This window comes from Pteropus vampyrus, unplaced genomic scaffold (genome assembly GCF_000151845.1).
Source record: "Pteropus vampyrus isolate Shadow unplaced genomic scaffold, Pvam_2.0 Scaffold134, whole genome shotgun sequence".
Classification (NCBI taxonomy): Eukaryota; Metazoa; Chordata; class Mammalia; order Chiroptera; family Pteropodidae; genus Pteropus; species Pteropus vampyrus.
This window is the reverse complement of record NW_011888915.1, coordinates 318,918-332,834: the sequence shown is the minus strand read 5'-3', so window position 1 is coordinate 332,834 and position 13,917 is coordinate 318,918. Positions and strand designations below refer to the sequence as shown.

General features: G+C 45.7%; 1 protein-coding gene across 3 annotated transcripts in view; it reads left to right on the top strand.

Annotated features, from left to right (window-relative positions):
• Positions 1 to 13,917, top strand: part of DIAPH1 (diaphanous related formin 1) — a 90,841-nt gene that overhangs the window by 72,705 nt on the left and 4,219 nt on the right. For all 3 annotated transcript variants that reach the window (XM_011367423.2, XM_011367422.2, XM_023534851.1), the window contains 8 exons: positions 4,600 to 4,694; positions 5,022 to 5,123; positions 5,355 to 5,594; positions 5,726 to 5,855; positions 6,548 to 6,672; positions 7,296 to 7,460; positions 7,590 to 7,725; positions 9,553 to 9,639. In XM_011367423.2, coding sequence (XP_011365725.1) covers positions 4,600 to 4,694; positions 5,022 to 5,123; positions 5,355 to 5,594; positions 5,726 to 5,855; positions 6,548 to 6,672; positions 7,296 to 7,460; positions 7,590 to 7,725; positions 9,553 to 9,639 — 1,080 coding nt within the window. The remainder of the gene's footprint in view (positions 1 to 4,599; positions 4,695 to 5,021; positions 5,124 to 5,354; positions 5,595 to 5,725; positions 5,856 to 6,547; positions 6,673 to 7,295; positions 7,461 to 7,589; positions 7,726 to 9,552; positions 9,640 to 13,917) is intronic.

Below are 13,917 nucleotides of genomic sequence, written 5' to 3'. Positions count from 1 at the left end.
TAGGTGGGGAAAGCATTATTGATAACTATTTAAGACATGGAAATGAGATATTTGTTATAGCTGGAGGGGGGAGTCAGTACTGGGAGGGTGGGTGGTCATGGAGGAGCTTTGCCTTATAGGTTATGATCGGGAGACCTTTATTAATAGAGAGGAGGTGAGGGGCCTTTCCAGGCTGGGACAATCGTTCAATAAGGCACAGATGTGGCTTGCTCTTAATGTTTTTCTAATCTTTCTCTCTCTAGCCAAGAAGGATCAGGAAGGTGGAGAAGAAAAGAAATCTGTGCAAAAGAAAAAAGTAAAAGAGCTAAAGGTGTTGGATTCAAAGACAGCCCAGAATCTCTGTGAGTAACTGTGATTCTAAGAGCCTGATTCTGGTGGATCCAGAAACTTCCATTTGTTGAGCTCCTGCTGTATGCCAGGCACCGCATAGTGAATTGCTGATATCTTTTTTAATCTCTTCAATAGCACTGCAAGATTGTTAGTATACAGTTTTATGGTAAGGAAATAGAGGCTAAGACTTTTAGGAATTTGCCTAGTCACATAGCAAGTAAGAAGCGGGTCTGAGATTGGAATCTTGGCTTTTCTTATTTCAAAACTCTTACTGTTTCTACTACATCCACAGAAGATCTACCACAAATGTTCTGGATACTGTACCTGTCCTTTTTTCTTACTTTTAAGTATTTCCTTTAAATATAGGCACTGGCTTGACTTCAGTTAAATCTAAAATAACTTTGCGGTTTAGAATAAATAATGTAAATCCTGGACTTCACAGAGTGGGATCAATGAGTTCTGTTCTGAACTTGCTACCTTACTCATAACTCTGGTGGCAGAATTTCAGATCAGAAACTCCGCCGCAAAGTTGATATAGGTAGTACTTCTTTGACGATCAGGAGGTATGTTCATTTTTTGTTCATTTTAGCTGTTGATCTCCCTAGTAACATAGATTTACATATTTTCTCAACAAATATCTGAGGATCTGTCATGTTGCAGGCTCTATTAGGCACATACTAGGCACGTGTTCAAGAGATGAACATTTATATAGTTCATAAAACCCACTCACAATCTTGCAGTGTGGCTGTTGTCCCCATTTTTCTAAATGAGAAAACTAAAGTTCCGATGCTGTAACTTGGCCAAGGTCACGCAAGTAATGAGTACATATACCCATAAGTGAATTTAGTGATACAGTGAGAACAGTAAGGCTTTACATTATTCTTGGCTATATAATCTTAGATCATTGTCAACAAATATCACTGAATAGTGTCTGTAAGTAAGTCTTTTTATGGAGACTAAGTGAGAATACCTTTTCTCAAGATTTATCTCTGGGAACATAAAACATGAGTAATTAATATTTTAGAAAATGATACAAGTGGAGTAATGCATTGTTATTTCCAACTGAGTGGTATCAATATGGACTACAGAATTCAGGAAGAGAATTTAGGTTAGTTAAGGGTAGGATGATCTAGGAGGTGTAATTTAGTGATTCAGAAATTATTAAGTGCCACTCGTGTGCTGGGGATACAAAACTGAGTGAGACATAGTCCCTATCCTCATAAACCATACGTCTGGTGGAGACAGAAAAGTAATAGCATGGATTGATCAGTGCTGTAATGGAGGCGTGCTGGGATGCTTATGAGAACACTAAATCAAGCAGGGGGAGTACTGGAGAGAGCTCATTCTAGAGGTCATTCGAAAGGAGGTATTGCTTAAATGGAGTTGAAAGAACTACTGACAGTGAATTAAGTGGAGGGGGAGGGCTGGCTTGTTTCAGGCAGAGGGATCGGCATGTATGAAGGCACAGAGGCTTGAGATAACAGTATGCAGTCCGGGAACTGCAAGTTGTTAAATACAGCTGAGTAAAGACCCTGTGTAAGGGAGTAGTGGGAGAAGCTTTCAAGGACTGGATAGAGGCTAGGTCATAATAAATTCTGAGAGGCTTAGGCTTCAGATTACATATTTTATCCTGAAAACTCTGGAAGTTATTGAAGATGTTTTAATCAGGAAAGTGAATGGTACAACCCTGTGTGATTTGGGTGAAGGCTACTTCAGCAGTGAGTTTTGAGGCTGCATTGCTAGGGTGGGGGAAGATTGTAGGCAGAGAGATGAGTTATATTATTGCTTTCAACTAGATCTCAGGTGATCAGGGCCTGAAACTAAAGTGGTGAGAATGAATAGGAAGGCAGAAAATATTAAGAAGATAGAACTAATGGAACTTAGTGATTAACTCAGGGATAAAGGAGATGTTTTCTTGGGCTTAAATCACTCTTTAGAGAGTGGTACCATTCTGGAAATAGGAAAATCCAGTAGGAACAGATTCTGTCTTGTGGGCAAAGCAGTAGGTAGTGGACATGAGTGAGGTGGCAGGGTGGTGGGTGGAAATGATTAATTTAATTTTAGGCTAGAATTTAAGCTGCCCATGGGACTCCTCCAAAAGGATGGGTGTAATAGGCATTTGGGTGTAGAAATCAGCAGGAACGTCTGGCTGGAGATACGAATTTAGGAGATAGCATATGAATCATAATTGAAGCCTTGAGTTTGCTTTGCTTTGAAGGCCACTGATATTTAAGGAGCAAGTAGAAATGGGGGGCAACCTCAAAGGAAAGGAGCTGGAAAGGAGCAGCAAGAAAATAGTATGAAATAGTCCTAAGACGTAGGAGTAGTCAGCAGTGTCAGATGAAGACATAAGCCAAGTAAAATCAGGACAGGACAAGTGTCTTGTGGATCTGGCATTAGGAAAGCCAGTAGCTAAGGCAAGAATAATTTTCAGTGTAGCATAGGAGTTAAGAACAGAGGCTCTGGAATCCATTTGTATTTAAATCCTAGCTCCAACCCCTACGAGCAGTGTGACCTTGGGTGGTTGGCTTAATTTAGCTTCTCAAAGTATTAGTTTCTTTTTCTATCAAATGGGGCTGAGAATACAAACTTAGAGGGATTTTATGAATAAAGTTAAATGCGATCATGCATGTAGATTTTGTTTAAGGTACTATATCTCACATGGAGTAGACACTAAACAAATGATTGCCATCTTTTCACTGACTCTGTGAGGACAGAATAAATGAGAGCTATGGAAGTGACAGACAATAAAATGTTATAAAGTGAAGGAAAGAAGGAAGTTGGTAATTAGGGAGTAATATTGGGTCTGAGAATTTTTTTTTTTTTTTAAGATAAGAGAAACTTGATTATGTATGCATATATGCTAAAGGAAAAGGTCCTTAGGGCCACCTGTTCCATTCAAACATGAGCAAAGGATGAGTACATGGGTATAGTTACTTGTAAGCTTACAAGTTTTCTTCTAGATGATTCTAAAACATTCCTTACCCAAGCCTTTTCTTGTCTGGCTCCATCTGAGGGCCCCTAATGCTCAGTCTGTAGGTGACATAGAGAAAGCTTAGCAAGTAATTTAACCAATGGCTTCAATTTTTTTCAGCAAGATCTTAGAACATGGGGAAGTGATGGGACAGTTGGAAGAATGGGATATTTTGGTGGAGTCACAAAGTCGGCCAGGGAGCATGGGCTAGGGAACACTAGAGGATTACTGGGCAGCGCTGAGGCCTCAGCAATCATTGCTGCCATCACAAGTTCATAGCTTCCGACCTACAGTTTTTACTAGCAGTGTTCATCAGCCCAGGTATAAGAGAAAAAAAATGAGAGGGCTGGATTAGTCAGAGACTGGAGGAGAAGGAAATGAGAATAGAAATAGGAGTCATAGAAATGAGAATAATAGCAGTGAAGTGGTAGACCGTAGCAGGTCTAGGTTACATAGAGAAGGCAAAGTGGAACTGATACATTCAGAGAAAATGGAATGGTCAGCCTTCTTGCCAGAGAGAGAGAGAAAGAGCGAGAGCGAGAGAGAGAGCGAGCAAGCGAGCGGGAGAGCGAGCCCACTCTTATGAGGTGGAAGGGCCAATTTAGAGGTTAGTGAATGAGAGAGCTAGAAGGGTAGGAAGTGTTTGTTAGGGAATGAGATATGGCAGTTTAAGAATCAGAGCATTTCTAAGTAATGGTGGCTTTGAGGATGGAGTCATGGGAGTCGGGAACTAAAATAAGTGGGGCGAACAGCTTTGATGTATAATAGATAAGATCAAAGGCTTCTAGGAGCAAAGGCAAGGAGTCGCAGTGTTTGCAGAACATGGTGCTTGGAACAGTGTGGCTGCTGTGTGACATAAAGGTGGGGATTAATGAGAGAGAAAGCTGTGAGGTGGGAACCTTAAACACTAGACTCAGGAACTTGGATTTTAACTATATAAACAGTGAGGAGCTTCTGAGAGCTTACGTTTGCATGGTGCGTCTTTTTTAGCCTTTTCCTTTCAACCTACCTGTGTCTTTGTGTTTGAAGTTTTTTATAGACAGCAGATTGTTGGGTCTTTTGTTAATCCGCTCTGCCAGTGTTTTGTGTTGGGCTCAGCCTGGCAATGCTGTCAACTAGGAATGCCTGAGGCCACTCACCTGTGCCCAAACCACTTCTGGCAAGGCCCACCCCCTAACACTCGTGGGTTTCTGATAGTGACTATAAAAGAGTGCTGTGTGTGGCATAGGTTTGTAGGGTGGACTGGAAGGAGCAAGAGACTGAGAGGAACATGTCTTTATATCATTTTCCGGCAGCAATCTTTTTGGGTTCCTTCCGCATGCCCTACCAAGAGATTAAGAACGTCATCCTGGAGGTGAACGAGGCTGTTCTGACTGAGTCTATGATCCAGGTAAGGAGCAAGGTTGTCCTGCTGGAGCCGGCTCTTTCATCGCTGCGCACCAGCCTCATCTCTGCTTAGAGAGCGGGGACCCTCCTCTGGCATTGGTGACCTAAAGAATGCTAGCTTTGGGTGAGCGTCCATCTCTCTGGTGGTCAGGTTATTTCTGGTATGTTTTTCAAAAGTCCTGCCACCTCACCAGCCACCCATTCCCCCATACCCCCAGTCCCAGGCCCATGTTTCCTTCTTAGAGGTCGTTGGGCAGAGTGAGGGACGGACAAGAGGCTCAAGTTGTCGTCTCATCCCCCTCAAACTGAAACAGTCCCCTCTCTGTTTCAGAACCTCATTAAGCAGATGCCAGAGCCAGAGCAGTTAAAAATGCTTTCCGAGCTGAAGGACGAATACGATGACCTGGCCGAGTCAGAGCAGTTTGGCGTGGTGGTGAGTTTGGCCTGTGGCAACAGCCTTTTCTCCGACCCCCTTGCTTCCTGCTCCCAAGAGCAGCCAGCACTTGCTCCTTGCCTCTGGTCTATTTCGAACCTGTCTTTCTCTTTCTCTCCTCCCTACTCTGAAACTCAGATGCTCCCATAGGGGGCTCAAGCCTGTATCTTTTCTTTTTTCTTACTTCTCAGTCTGTGTTGGCTGTAATGGAACTGCTCGTCTTCCCCCCAGATGGGCACTGTGCCCCGCCTGCGGCCTCGCCTCAATGCCATCCTCTTCAGGCTGCAGTTCAGCGAGCAAGTGGAGAATATCAAGCCAGAGATCGTTTCCGTGACGGCCGCGTGTGAGGAGTTGCGAAAGAGCCAGAACTTCTCCAGCCTTCTGGAGATTACCTTGCTCGTCGGCAACTATATGAATGCTGGCTCCAGGAACGCGGGGGCTTTTGGCTTCAACATCAGCTTCCTCTGTAAGGTGAGCCAGAGTGTTGGAGCAGGACAAAGAAGGGAAGGCTGTCGGCCTCTGTGAGCCCAGTGTGGCAAACTGCTCTTGGCTTAAGGCAGTCTCGGGCACGTCAGGGCTAACAATTTCTCCTCTTCCTCAAGCTTCGAGACACCAAGTCCACAGATCAGAAGATGACATTGCTGCACTTCTTGGCCGAGTTGTGTGAAACTGACTATCCTGATGTCCTCAAGTTCCCGGATGAGCTCGCCCATGTGGAGAAAGCCAGCCGAGGTGGGACAGGTTGGGGGCGTAGCCAGAGGACCTTCCAGGCCCCAGAGATCTCTGCACTGGGAGGGAAATAAGACACGGTCAAGGTTTTAGGTCACCTTCAGTTCAGACTGTTTTAAGTGGCGTCTGAGCCCCAAGGGAGGAGTATCAGGCAGAAGAGAGGTCTCCATGTGTGGAAGTGTTTCCTGGGGAAACATTGAACACCAAAAACACCTGGAAGAAAGGCAGCTGTTGTTAGTCCAGGGCAACAGTTGTTCTCATGCAGAAAGCATAGAGTAGATTAAGAGAAACCAGCCCTCGCCCTTCTGGAACTGGGCAAAGAAAAAATGGCATTCGGCAGACATGGGAACAGACCTCTGCCCTGCCTCTCTCTGCATATGTGTCCTTCCTCCCAAACCCTGTTCTCTAAAATAAATGAGACCAAGATCCTAGGGGATTTCATAGATTCTTATATCAGATAAAGCTTCTTAGTACTGTACAGCTTGTGGAGGGAGACTGGAGGCTCCGTCATCAAGTAATTTATAGTTTCACTGGAAAGATGTGTGGAACAACTAGAGAAGACATAAGAGAACTAAAATAATTAAGTACTAGCTGTCCATGTGGACTGGAGCTCTATGTGCCCTGAAGGGCGGAAGCTAAGGGTCTTGAGACTGGATTTAGTAAGCGCTTCCTGTCTGTTTTTGTGTTTCCTTTAGTTTCTGCTGAAAACTTGCAAAAGAATCTAGATCAGATGAAGAAACAAATTTCTGATGTGGAACGTGATCTTCAGAATTTCCCAGCTGCCACAGATGAGAAAGACAAGTTTGTTGAAAAAATGACTATATCCTTTCTTAAAAGGAGGGAGTTACATCCTAGGGAGGGAAAGAGCTTCCCGTGGGGGCAACAGGATAGATCTGGTGGCATACAATTTTTCTCTCTTAAAAAAAATTTTTTTTTTCATTAAATACATAGTTCTTGAAAACATTCTCACTGTTCTGGCAGGGGAAGCAAACCATGCGGATAAACTAAAAGTCCTGCTTGATCCCTTACTGTCTGCCATGTCTCTGCTGTGCGTGCACACGCACACACACATTCCCTCTCCCCTCCCTTTCCCAAAGGTAACCACTGCCACTGGACTTCTTCCTGATTTGCACCTCATGAATTTATTTTAAACAAAAATTGCATCTTAATGCTTTTTGCCCACAATATGTCTTAGCCCTGTTTCCACAGCAGTATGTTCAGGATAGCCCCCTTGTTAATTGCCACCTCCTATTCCGTAGGTGTACCCTAGTTTATGGTTTACCATTCCCCTCTTTTGGACTTTGCGATCACTTCTGGCTTTTGCCTTTGTGAGCAGTGCTGTATCGAACGCCCTTTTGCATGCCAGCACGTATCTTTGAGTCTTCCTCTGGGGGGAGAACTGGGTCTGCTTCTCGAAGTTGGTCCTTTACTCTTGGGCTGCACAGCTTTGTGAAGGATGCTCAGGAACAGTATAACAAGCTGCGGATGATGCACTCTAACATGGAGACCCTCTATAAGGAGCTGGGCGAGTACTTCCTCTTCGACCCCAAGAAGTTGTCTGTAGAAGAATTCTTCATGGATCTGCACAACTTTAAGAATATGTTCATGGTGAGCAAGGGAGACCTGTTGACTGACTGTTGTGGACATTTTTCACTGTCCACAGGGCTCATGTTGGTTGGTGGTGGGTGTGCAGTGTGAGTGTATACATACCCATGTGTTTATTTTTTTTCTCCACAGCAAGCAGTCAAGGACAACCAGAAGCGGCGGGAGACAGAGGAGAAGATGCGGCGAGCAAAACTAGCCAAGGAGAAGGCCGAGAAGGAGCGGCTGGAGAAGCAGCAGAAGAGGGAGCAACTCATAGACATGAATGCAGGTAAGACGTGGAGGAGGAAGGAGGATGGGTTGAGACAGGAACATTTGGAAGACTTCTCTGTCTAGAATCTAGAGGCCAGAGAACAGCTCATGTCTGAGCACAATTCCTGGCGAGTGATTGTTGGCAGATCCTGGTGCTGGACTTTCACCCCAACTCAGTGACATGCACAGGGCAGTTCTCCATGCTCGAATCCTCTTCTCTCCTTTGCTGGTTCCTGCACTATGTCTCATCTCCCCGGCGATTTTAATACTGCTGTAACACGTACTCTTTCCCTCTGCCCATCCAAATGCCTTTGGTCTGTTTCCATACCCTCTACTAAATCTTTTGTTCTTTTCCCCAAAATGTTTTCCTGGCCCTGCTTGTTAGTCGTGGCTTGTCCTTCCTTTCTGCTTATTTCACTAAGTACTGTGTCCCTAGTACCTCAGCACAATCGTCCACACCTATCAGACTGTAAATGGATTGAACTTCTGGAAAGGGGATGGGGGAGCCGGCCACCCTCCTTTCTTCAGCAGAATCTCTCTTTTACTACCAGAAGCATGTCTTTGTTGAAACATATGGCCTCAATTACTGGCCCTCTGTTTCCTGCCTCTGCTTCTTTCCTGCTGCCGATTCCCTGCCCCCCTTTGGCTGCTCCAGCGGAAATACGGCATACATTGTACACGACACTGAGCTGATGCCACCCTTCTTGAACCTGAGAGTCTGCAAGCCATCTAAGTGAAGGGGTTCTCAGGGCCGCTGGGTCTGGCAAGAATCAGAGGGCTTTGCTGAGCACAAGAGGGAAGGGCTGCTCTAACACCTCTTACTCCCAGGGACTTTTCTTTGGAAGCTTCTGTTGTGGCAAGATCAGGGACCTGAAGCAGCGGGAACAGCCTACATTTTTCTCTTTTCTTCATACTTTTCTGGGAAGCGATTCCCTGCTCTTACCCCCAGTTCTGTATAAGCCATAAACTTTTTTTTCTAATAATGCTATTAAAGCCCACACCAAGTAGCCCTCACCTTTCTCCATTCTCCCCAGGCCTCTGTAGTTTGCCCCTAGGTACTGTCTAGGACACAACAGAGCAAGGTAGGGTCCAGCTGATGTGAGATGAGGACTGTACCCAGTCATCAGGGTACAGCAGGGTCCCCAGGGCAAGCAAATGAGGTTGGAATGTAGGTCAGCTGCAATGGTGATGTTCAGCCAGCAGGTGGCGCCGGGAGCAGTGAGCCCTGCCGCGTAGCTGGCAGCCTCCAGGCTCCTTGGGATTTCACAGTTTTGGATTTCACCTCCCTGAGCTGTTGCCATGGAAACGGAGCCAGGCTGGAACAAGGATTCTACATTAACTCTTCCTATTCCGGCCAGGATGCTCTTCTTAGATGCCAAGCTGGCTTCAGGGAGATGCAGCCACTGGGGGCAGCACTTCAGTGAAATGTACTCTTGATCAGAGGTTTCCCATCTTTCCTGCTCTGAAACTGGAACCAGGCTCTCTGTGAAAGGTTTATGCGAATGAGAGTGAAACATTTTAGGATAAAGAGAGATGTAGTTCTTTCTTAAATAACTTCATAATCCTAGTCTCTAGTTATCCTGGTCTTGGAGTTGGGCAGTCCTGCTATTCTGTGTGCCTGCCCTGACTGGGATGGGAGGGGGCACTGCAGGAAAATATCCTGGAGTTTACAGTGGTTACTGGTTAGTAGGCAGTGAAACCTTTTGTTTCAATCATTTTCAAACAGACACAAGTAAACGTGGCCTGAGGCTTGAGGTTGAGCCCTTTGTCGTGCATTTCATGTGGGGCTCAACACATGCATGCTTCTCGGGCTGATAAGCTTACATCTCCATTTTGTTCACGACAGAAGGTGATGAAACAGGTGTGATGGACAGTCTTCTAGAAGCTCTGCAATCAGGCGCAGCATTCCGACGAAAGAGAGGACCCCGTCAGGGTAAGTAAGCAAATGGAGCCTTCCCCGTGTTAAAGGGGCTGAGGCCTCTCTGCTCATGGTCCTGCTTGTCTTGGGCTGAAGAGCAGGTAATGATGCTCCGAGGACTTAGAAACTTCCCACAGAGTCCCCGTGTCTAGAGTGGATTGTCTAGTCTTCTTCCTCCCACTTTAGAAAGTACCGACTTGGAGAACTGGGGCTTATGAGACTGATAGCAGTCAGTCACATTTGATTATTCTTGCATTTCTCCCCATCTTTGAAGGAGAAACCTGGAACAAATGAACCAGGGTGCAGGACACAGATTTGGTGGGTATGTTAAACAAAAATTGACTGGAATACAAAACTACTGTAGATGTAGGAAATAGAAAGGAAAAAATAAGTCAGGAGTCCTTACTCTCCACTTCTCAAGCAGAAGAGATAGAGAATAATAAATAAAAAGTATAAAATCCTAGAGAGAGGAGGTTAGGCATCGTTAACCCCAGACACAGATCATCATCTCCAGGGCAGGCTTGTGCTGTGTCTGAGAGCTGCCGTTTCCTTGGGTGCAGTTAGCCCCCACTGCCCTTGCCATCCCCATTTACTCACCTGCAACTTTCTCTCCGGACCTTTGGAAGATTTAAGTGGATTACGCTGAGCCAGAGCCTCTAAGAAGAATTATGGGGATAGGAGGACAAATGATCCAGGCATTAGTATGAGGAAGGATTAGCGGATAAGTCTCCTTAGAAGGAAGTGCACAGTGGCCTGCAGACCAGTCCAGAAGAAGGTATAGTCAGGGCTACCGCTCGTGTGGGGCTGGCCTGCACCACGTGTCAGTGAGGTCCATCTCGGGCTTGGGGCGATGGCTTCTTTCCTAGGTTGAAGGGTGGGAATAACGGAAAAGGCATTATTAAGGGTTTCTGTTTCTGGGGGAGGTAGAGTTGTGTTCTCTGTTCCCTGGCTGGTCCATTCGTAGGCTTGTTTGATGTGAGCTTTAACTTAAGGTTATTGTATAGCAGAGCAGTTGTGCAGTTTGCTTCAGCCTGTGCTTAGCTATTAACAGTGGCATCTGTAGGGCTTGTCGTACCTGTCACAGCCTGGAAAGGGGACCTGAGGGTCAAGGCTATAGAGCACACTAGCTCATGTAAACATAGTGTCCTGGCCCAAATGTTGTAGGTCACTGTGAGTTTCATCTGTCATGGCCAACTGCCTGTTTCCACTCACCCGCAGAAGATCCAGAGGGAACTTCCCTCCTGAGGGCCCTTGTGTCTGGTTCAGTACCTTCCCGATACTGAATCTTTGGTTGCAACTCTTGCCCATATTCCAGCCTCCTCTGGGTACAGGCTCTCCACAGGAGAGGAGAGGTGGGTGTGATGGGTGTAGGACTTCCTGGGACAGAGTGTTTAGCCTTACAGATTAGTCTTTGCGTGGAGAATGCAACTAGTAGTATTTCTTCGTGTTTAGTCTTTAGAGGTTCTGCCACACTGTTTCCCACCCACCATATAAGGTAATGTGGCCTTGCATTAAGCATTTCTAACCAGACGAAAGCACACAGCATCACTGTTCTCTGTCCTCTCAGCTGAGTGTCAACCTGCATCAGACTTTGGCGGGGAATTCCCTTTTAAGCCTCTTCCTGTGGAACTGTGCTAGAATCCCAGATGCTTCCTGTGCACAGGCGGCCAGACATCAGTGACTTCCCTCTGCCAGGGAGGCCCATTCTCCACTTCTTCCCAAGTGGGAACCCAGGATTCCCAGGCAGAGGAAGCAGGGATTTTGTTGGAACCTAGCTTTTCAGCAGAGTACTTGAATTAGTCAACGTACTGTTCCCCAGTGCAAGAAGGAATAGGAGCGGACTTACACTAGGAGATAGTGAAGCCAAAAGCAGGTGAAAGTGAAAACTACATACCTTTTAAATGGGCTCCATCCTATAACCTTATCTTTCTGGGCTCTGGGTACACTAAACATACCTGAACATACCTGGGAGATTCTCTCAGGGGAGACATTTCTAGTTACTCTAATAAGCTCTTTAGACCTTGGTGCATTCACTTCATATGAGGTGGCCTTACATTAAATGTAAGTAGAAGGCTGGGCAGCGGAGCATAGGACTAGGTAGGGACCAAAAGACCTAAAGTCAGGTCTAACTCTGATGCTATCTAGGTTACTTTAGGCAAGGTTCTGGGACTCGGTTTCTTCATGTATAAAATGAGAGTTGGACTGGAAAGGCCTCTGGGGTCCTTTCGAGCTTTAATATTTTTTAATACAGTGACAATAGGATTAAGAGGAAAAGAAAAGAGGCAGGACCCAGAAGGCCCCATTCTCAAACTATAAAGGCTCTGGTGGCTGTGGGTTTCCCTGAGTGGCTACTGGACTTAGCTGGTTGCTTAGCTGTTTCTGTACCTCCTGGCCCATTTCTTTGAGCCAGAAAACTGAAGCGCTGTCAAGCAGATCCGCCTCACAGCCCTCCTCAGTCTCAGGGAGGCAGCTGTCTCTATTCAAAGACACTAGCTTTCTCCCTAGGATTTAAAGGAATGTTAAAAAAATCTCCCATCTCTGGAGACCTGAGGGAGTGACCAGTATACAAAGACCCATTGAGCAGTCAGAAGAGGGAAGTTACTATCAAGGCTAGTTCATTAAAAGTGACGTGTAAGCTGCTGTGATCCGCAGGGTGTGGGAGAACAGAGGTTTGCCTGTCAAGGGGAAGAATCCATGTGATTGTATTTCTGCTACTGTTACAGGCTGATGATCGAGTCTGCTTGTGGTTTTAATGACTCAACTTTATCTCCATGTCTGAATTGTGGCCTCTCATATACAGGCCATCTGTTCACTGGGATAAAAGTCAAGGGAAGAAAGAAATTCATCTCTCTCCCTTTCTTCTCCTCTGCACTTCCCAGCTTCCCTGAGGGCTCCCCCTGCACTAATGGAACACTAATAAAAGTTGGAAAAGACTAAAGCCGTCTAGTGATTAGCACCTAACCTCCTCATAGGCTAAAGGAGTTAAGACCCAGATAAGGCCTTGCCCAGGTCTACAGACCTGGCTAATGGTGGAGCCAGAAGTGTAGCCCACATTTGTGAAGCCAAGTCCAGGGCTATTTCAACAAAGCCTACACGATTGGACAGGAAGTGAGTGAGCCTTCTGTATAGGCCAGAAATACTCTCTCGTACCTTCCAGCAAGGAGAGCCTTGGACAAGGTGAATGCTTCAGGGAGTTTTCTGATGACCACCTGTCTGTAGAAGTTTCAGAGTATTTCCTATAGCACCACTTATCCTCCCTTCACTTCTGTAAAAATAGGACAGGAATTATAATCAGGAGAGCTTTAGACAATAATGAGTTCTTTAGGGTGGTAATGATTGCCCCATCTGTCCTAGTTTCTTCTTCCCTAAGGAAGCTTATTAACAAGAGCACTTCCTCTTAGTAATAGTTCCTAGCCTGTGTTTTAGAAATGTCTTTTTCCAGACCATTAACCTTTTCAAATTCATCTCTACTGGTGTCATATGGTTGATTTTACTGGAGTTTTTACCCTAGCCCGCCCCTGATTTCTAGGAATCTGGTCTCAGAGACCTGTGATCAATGTCTCAAGAGTGTTCCTTTATTCCCCACAGACTGTAGGACAGTTTTCTTATGAGTTAAATATCCTCCTTGATCCCATGTAGTCAAAATACGTATCTGCTTCTGTGGCTACTTTTCAATAGTCTTAACATGTACCCAAGTTAGAGAAAGGATGGGGAACAGTCAGTTTTTCTGGATCGTTTAAGCTATTCAGCAGAATTGTGGCCCTGAAGACAGTGTGGGAGCCACGTTCCTCGATTGTTCCTAGTTCCGAGAAGAGCCTTCTCATTCTGAGGCTGACCTGAGGCCACGTCGTGTCCATCCCTAGTATACCCACTTCCAAGGCTTAAAAGGGTCGTTTTGGTCTTCTCCCCACCTACCACCCACTCCTAATTTTTATGAACTCTAATGCACCAGATGCTTTTTGAATGTAGAAAAATCTAGAAACGCTGCTTGACTAGGTATAACTGGTATCCTCTTAGAGGAAGAAACCAAAATGAGAAGCAGCTTAAGACATGTCACAGTTGACCTTGTTGCCCAGGACATGTGTCCCTGAAGGCCCAGTGTTCTTTTACCTGGGGTCTGGAGTCAGAAGTTATTTCAACACATACATACCCCTCAAGTCTGTCTGTTTTTCTGCAGCCCCCGTCCCTCCCCCGCCACCAACCCCCTCCTCCGCCCCCCAACACACACACACAGGACAGATATTTGCAGATTTTCTTAACTGCTGGAGATTGAATTCAAAGGAGCGGTAAAAT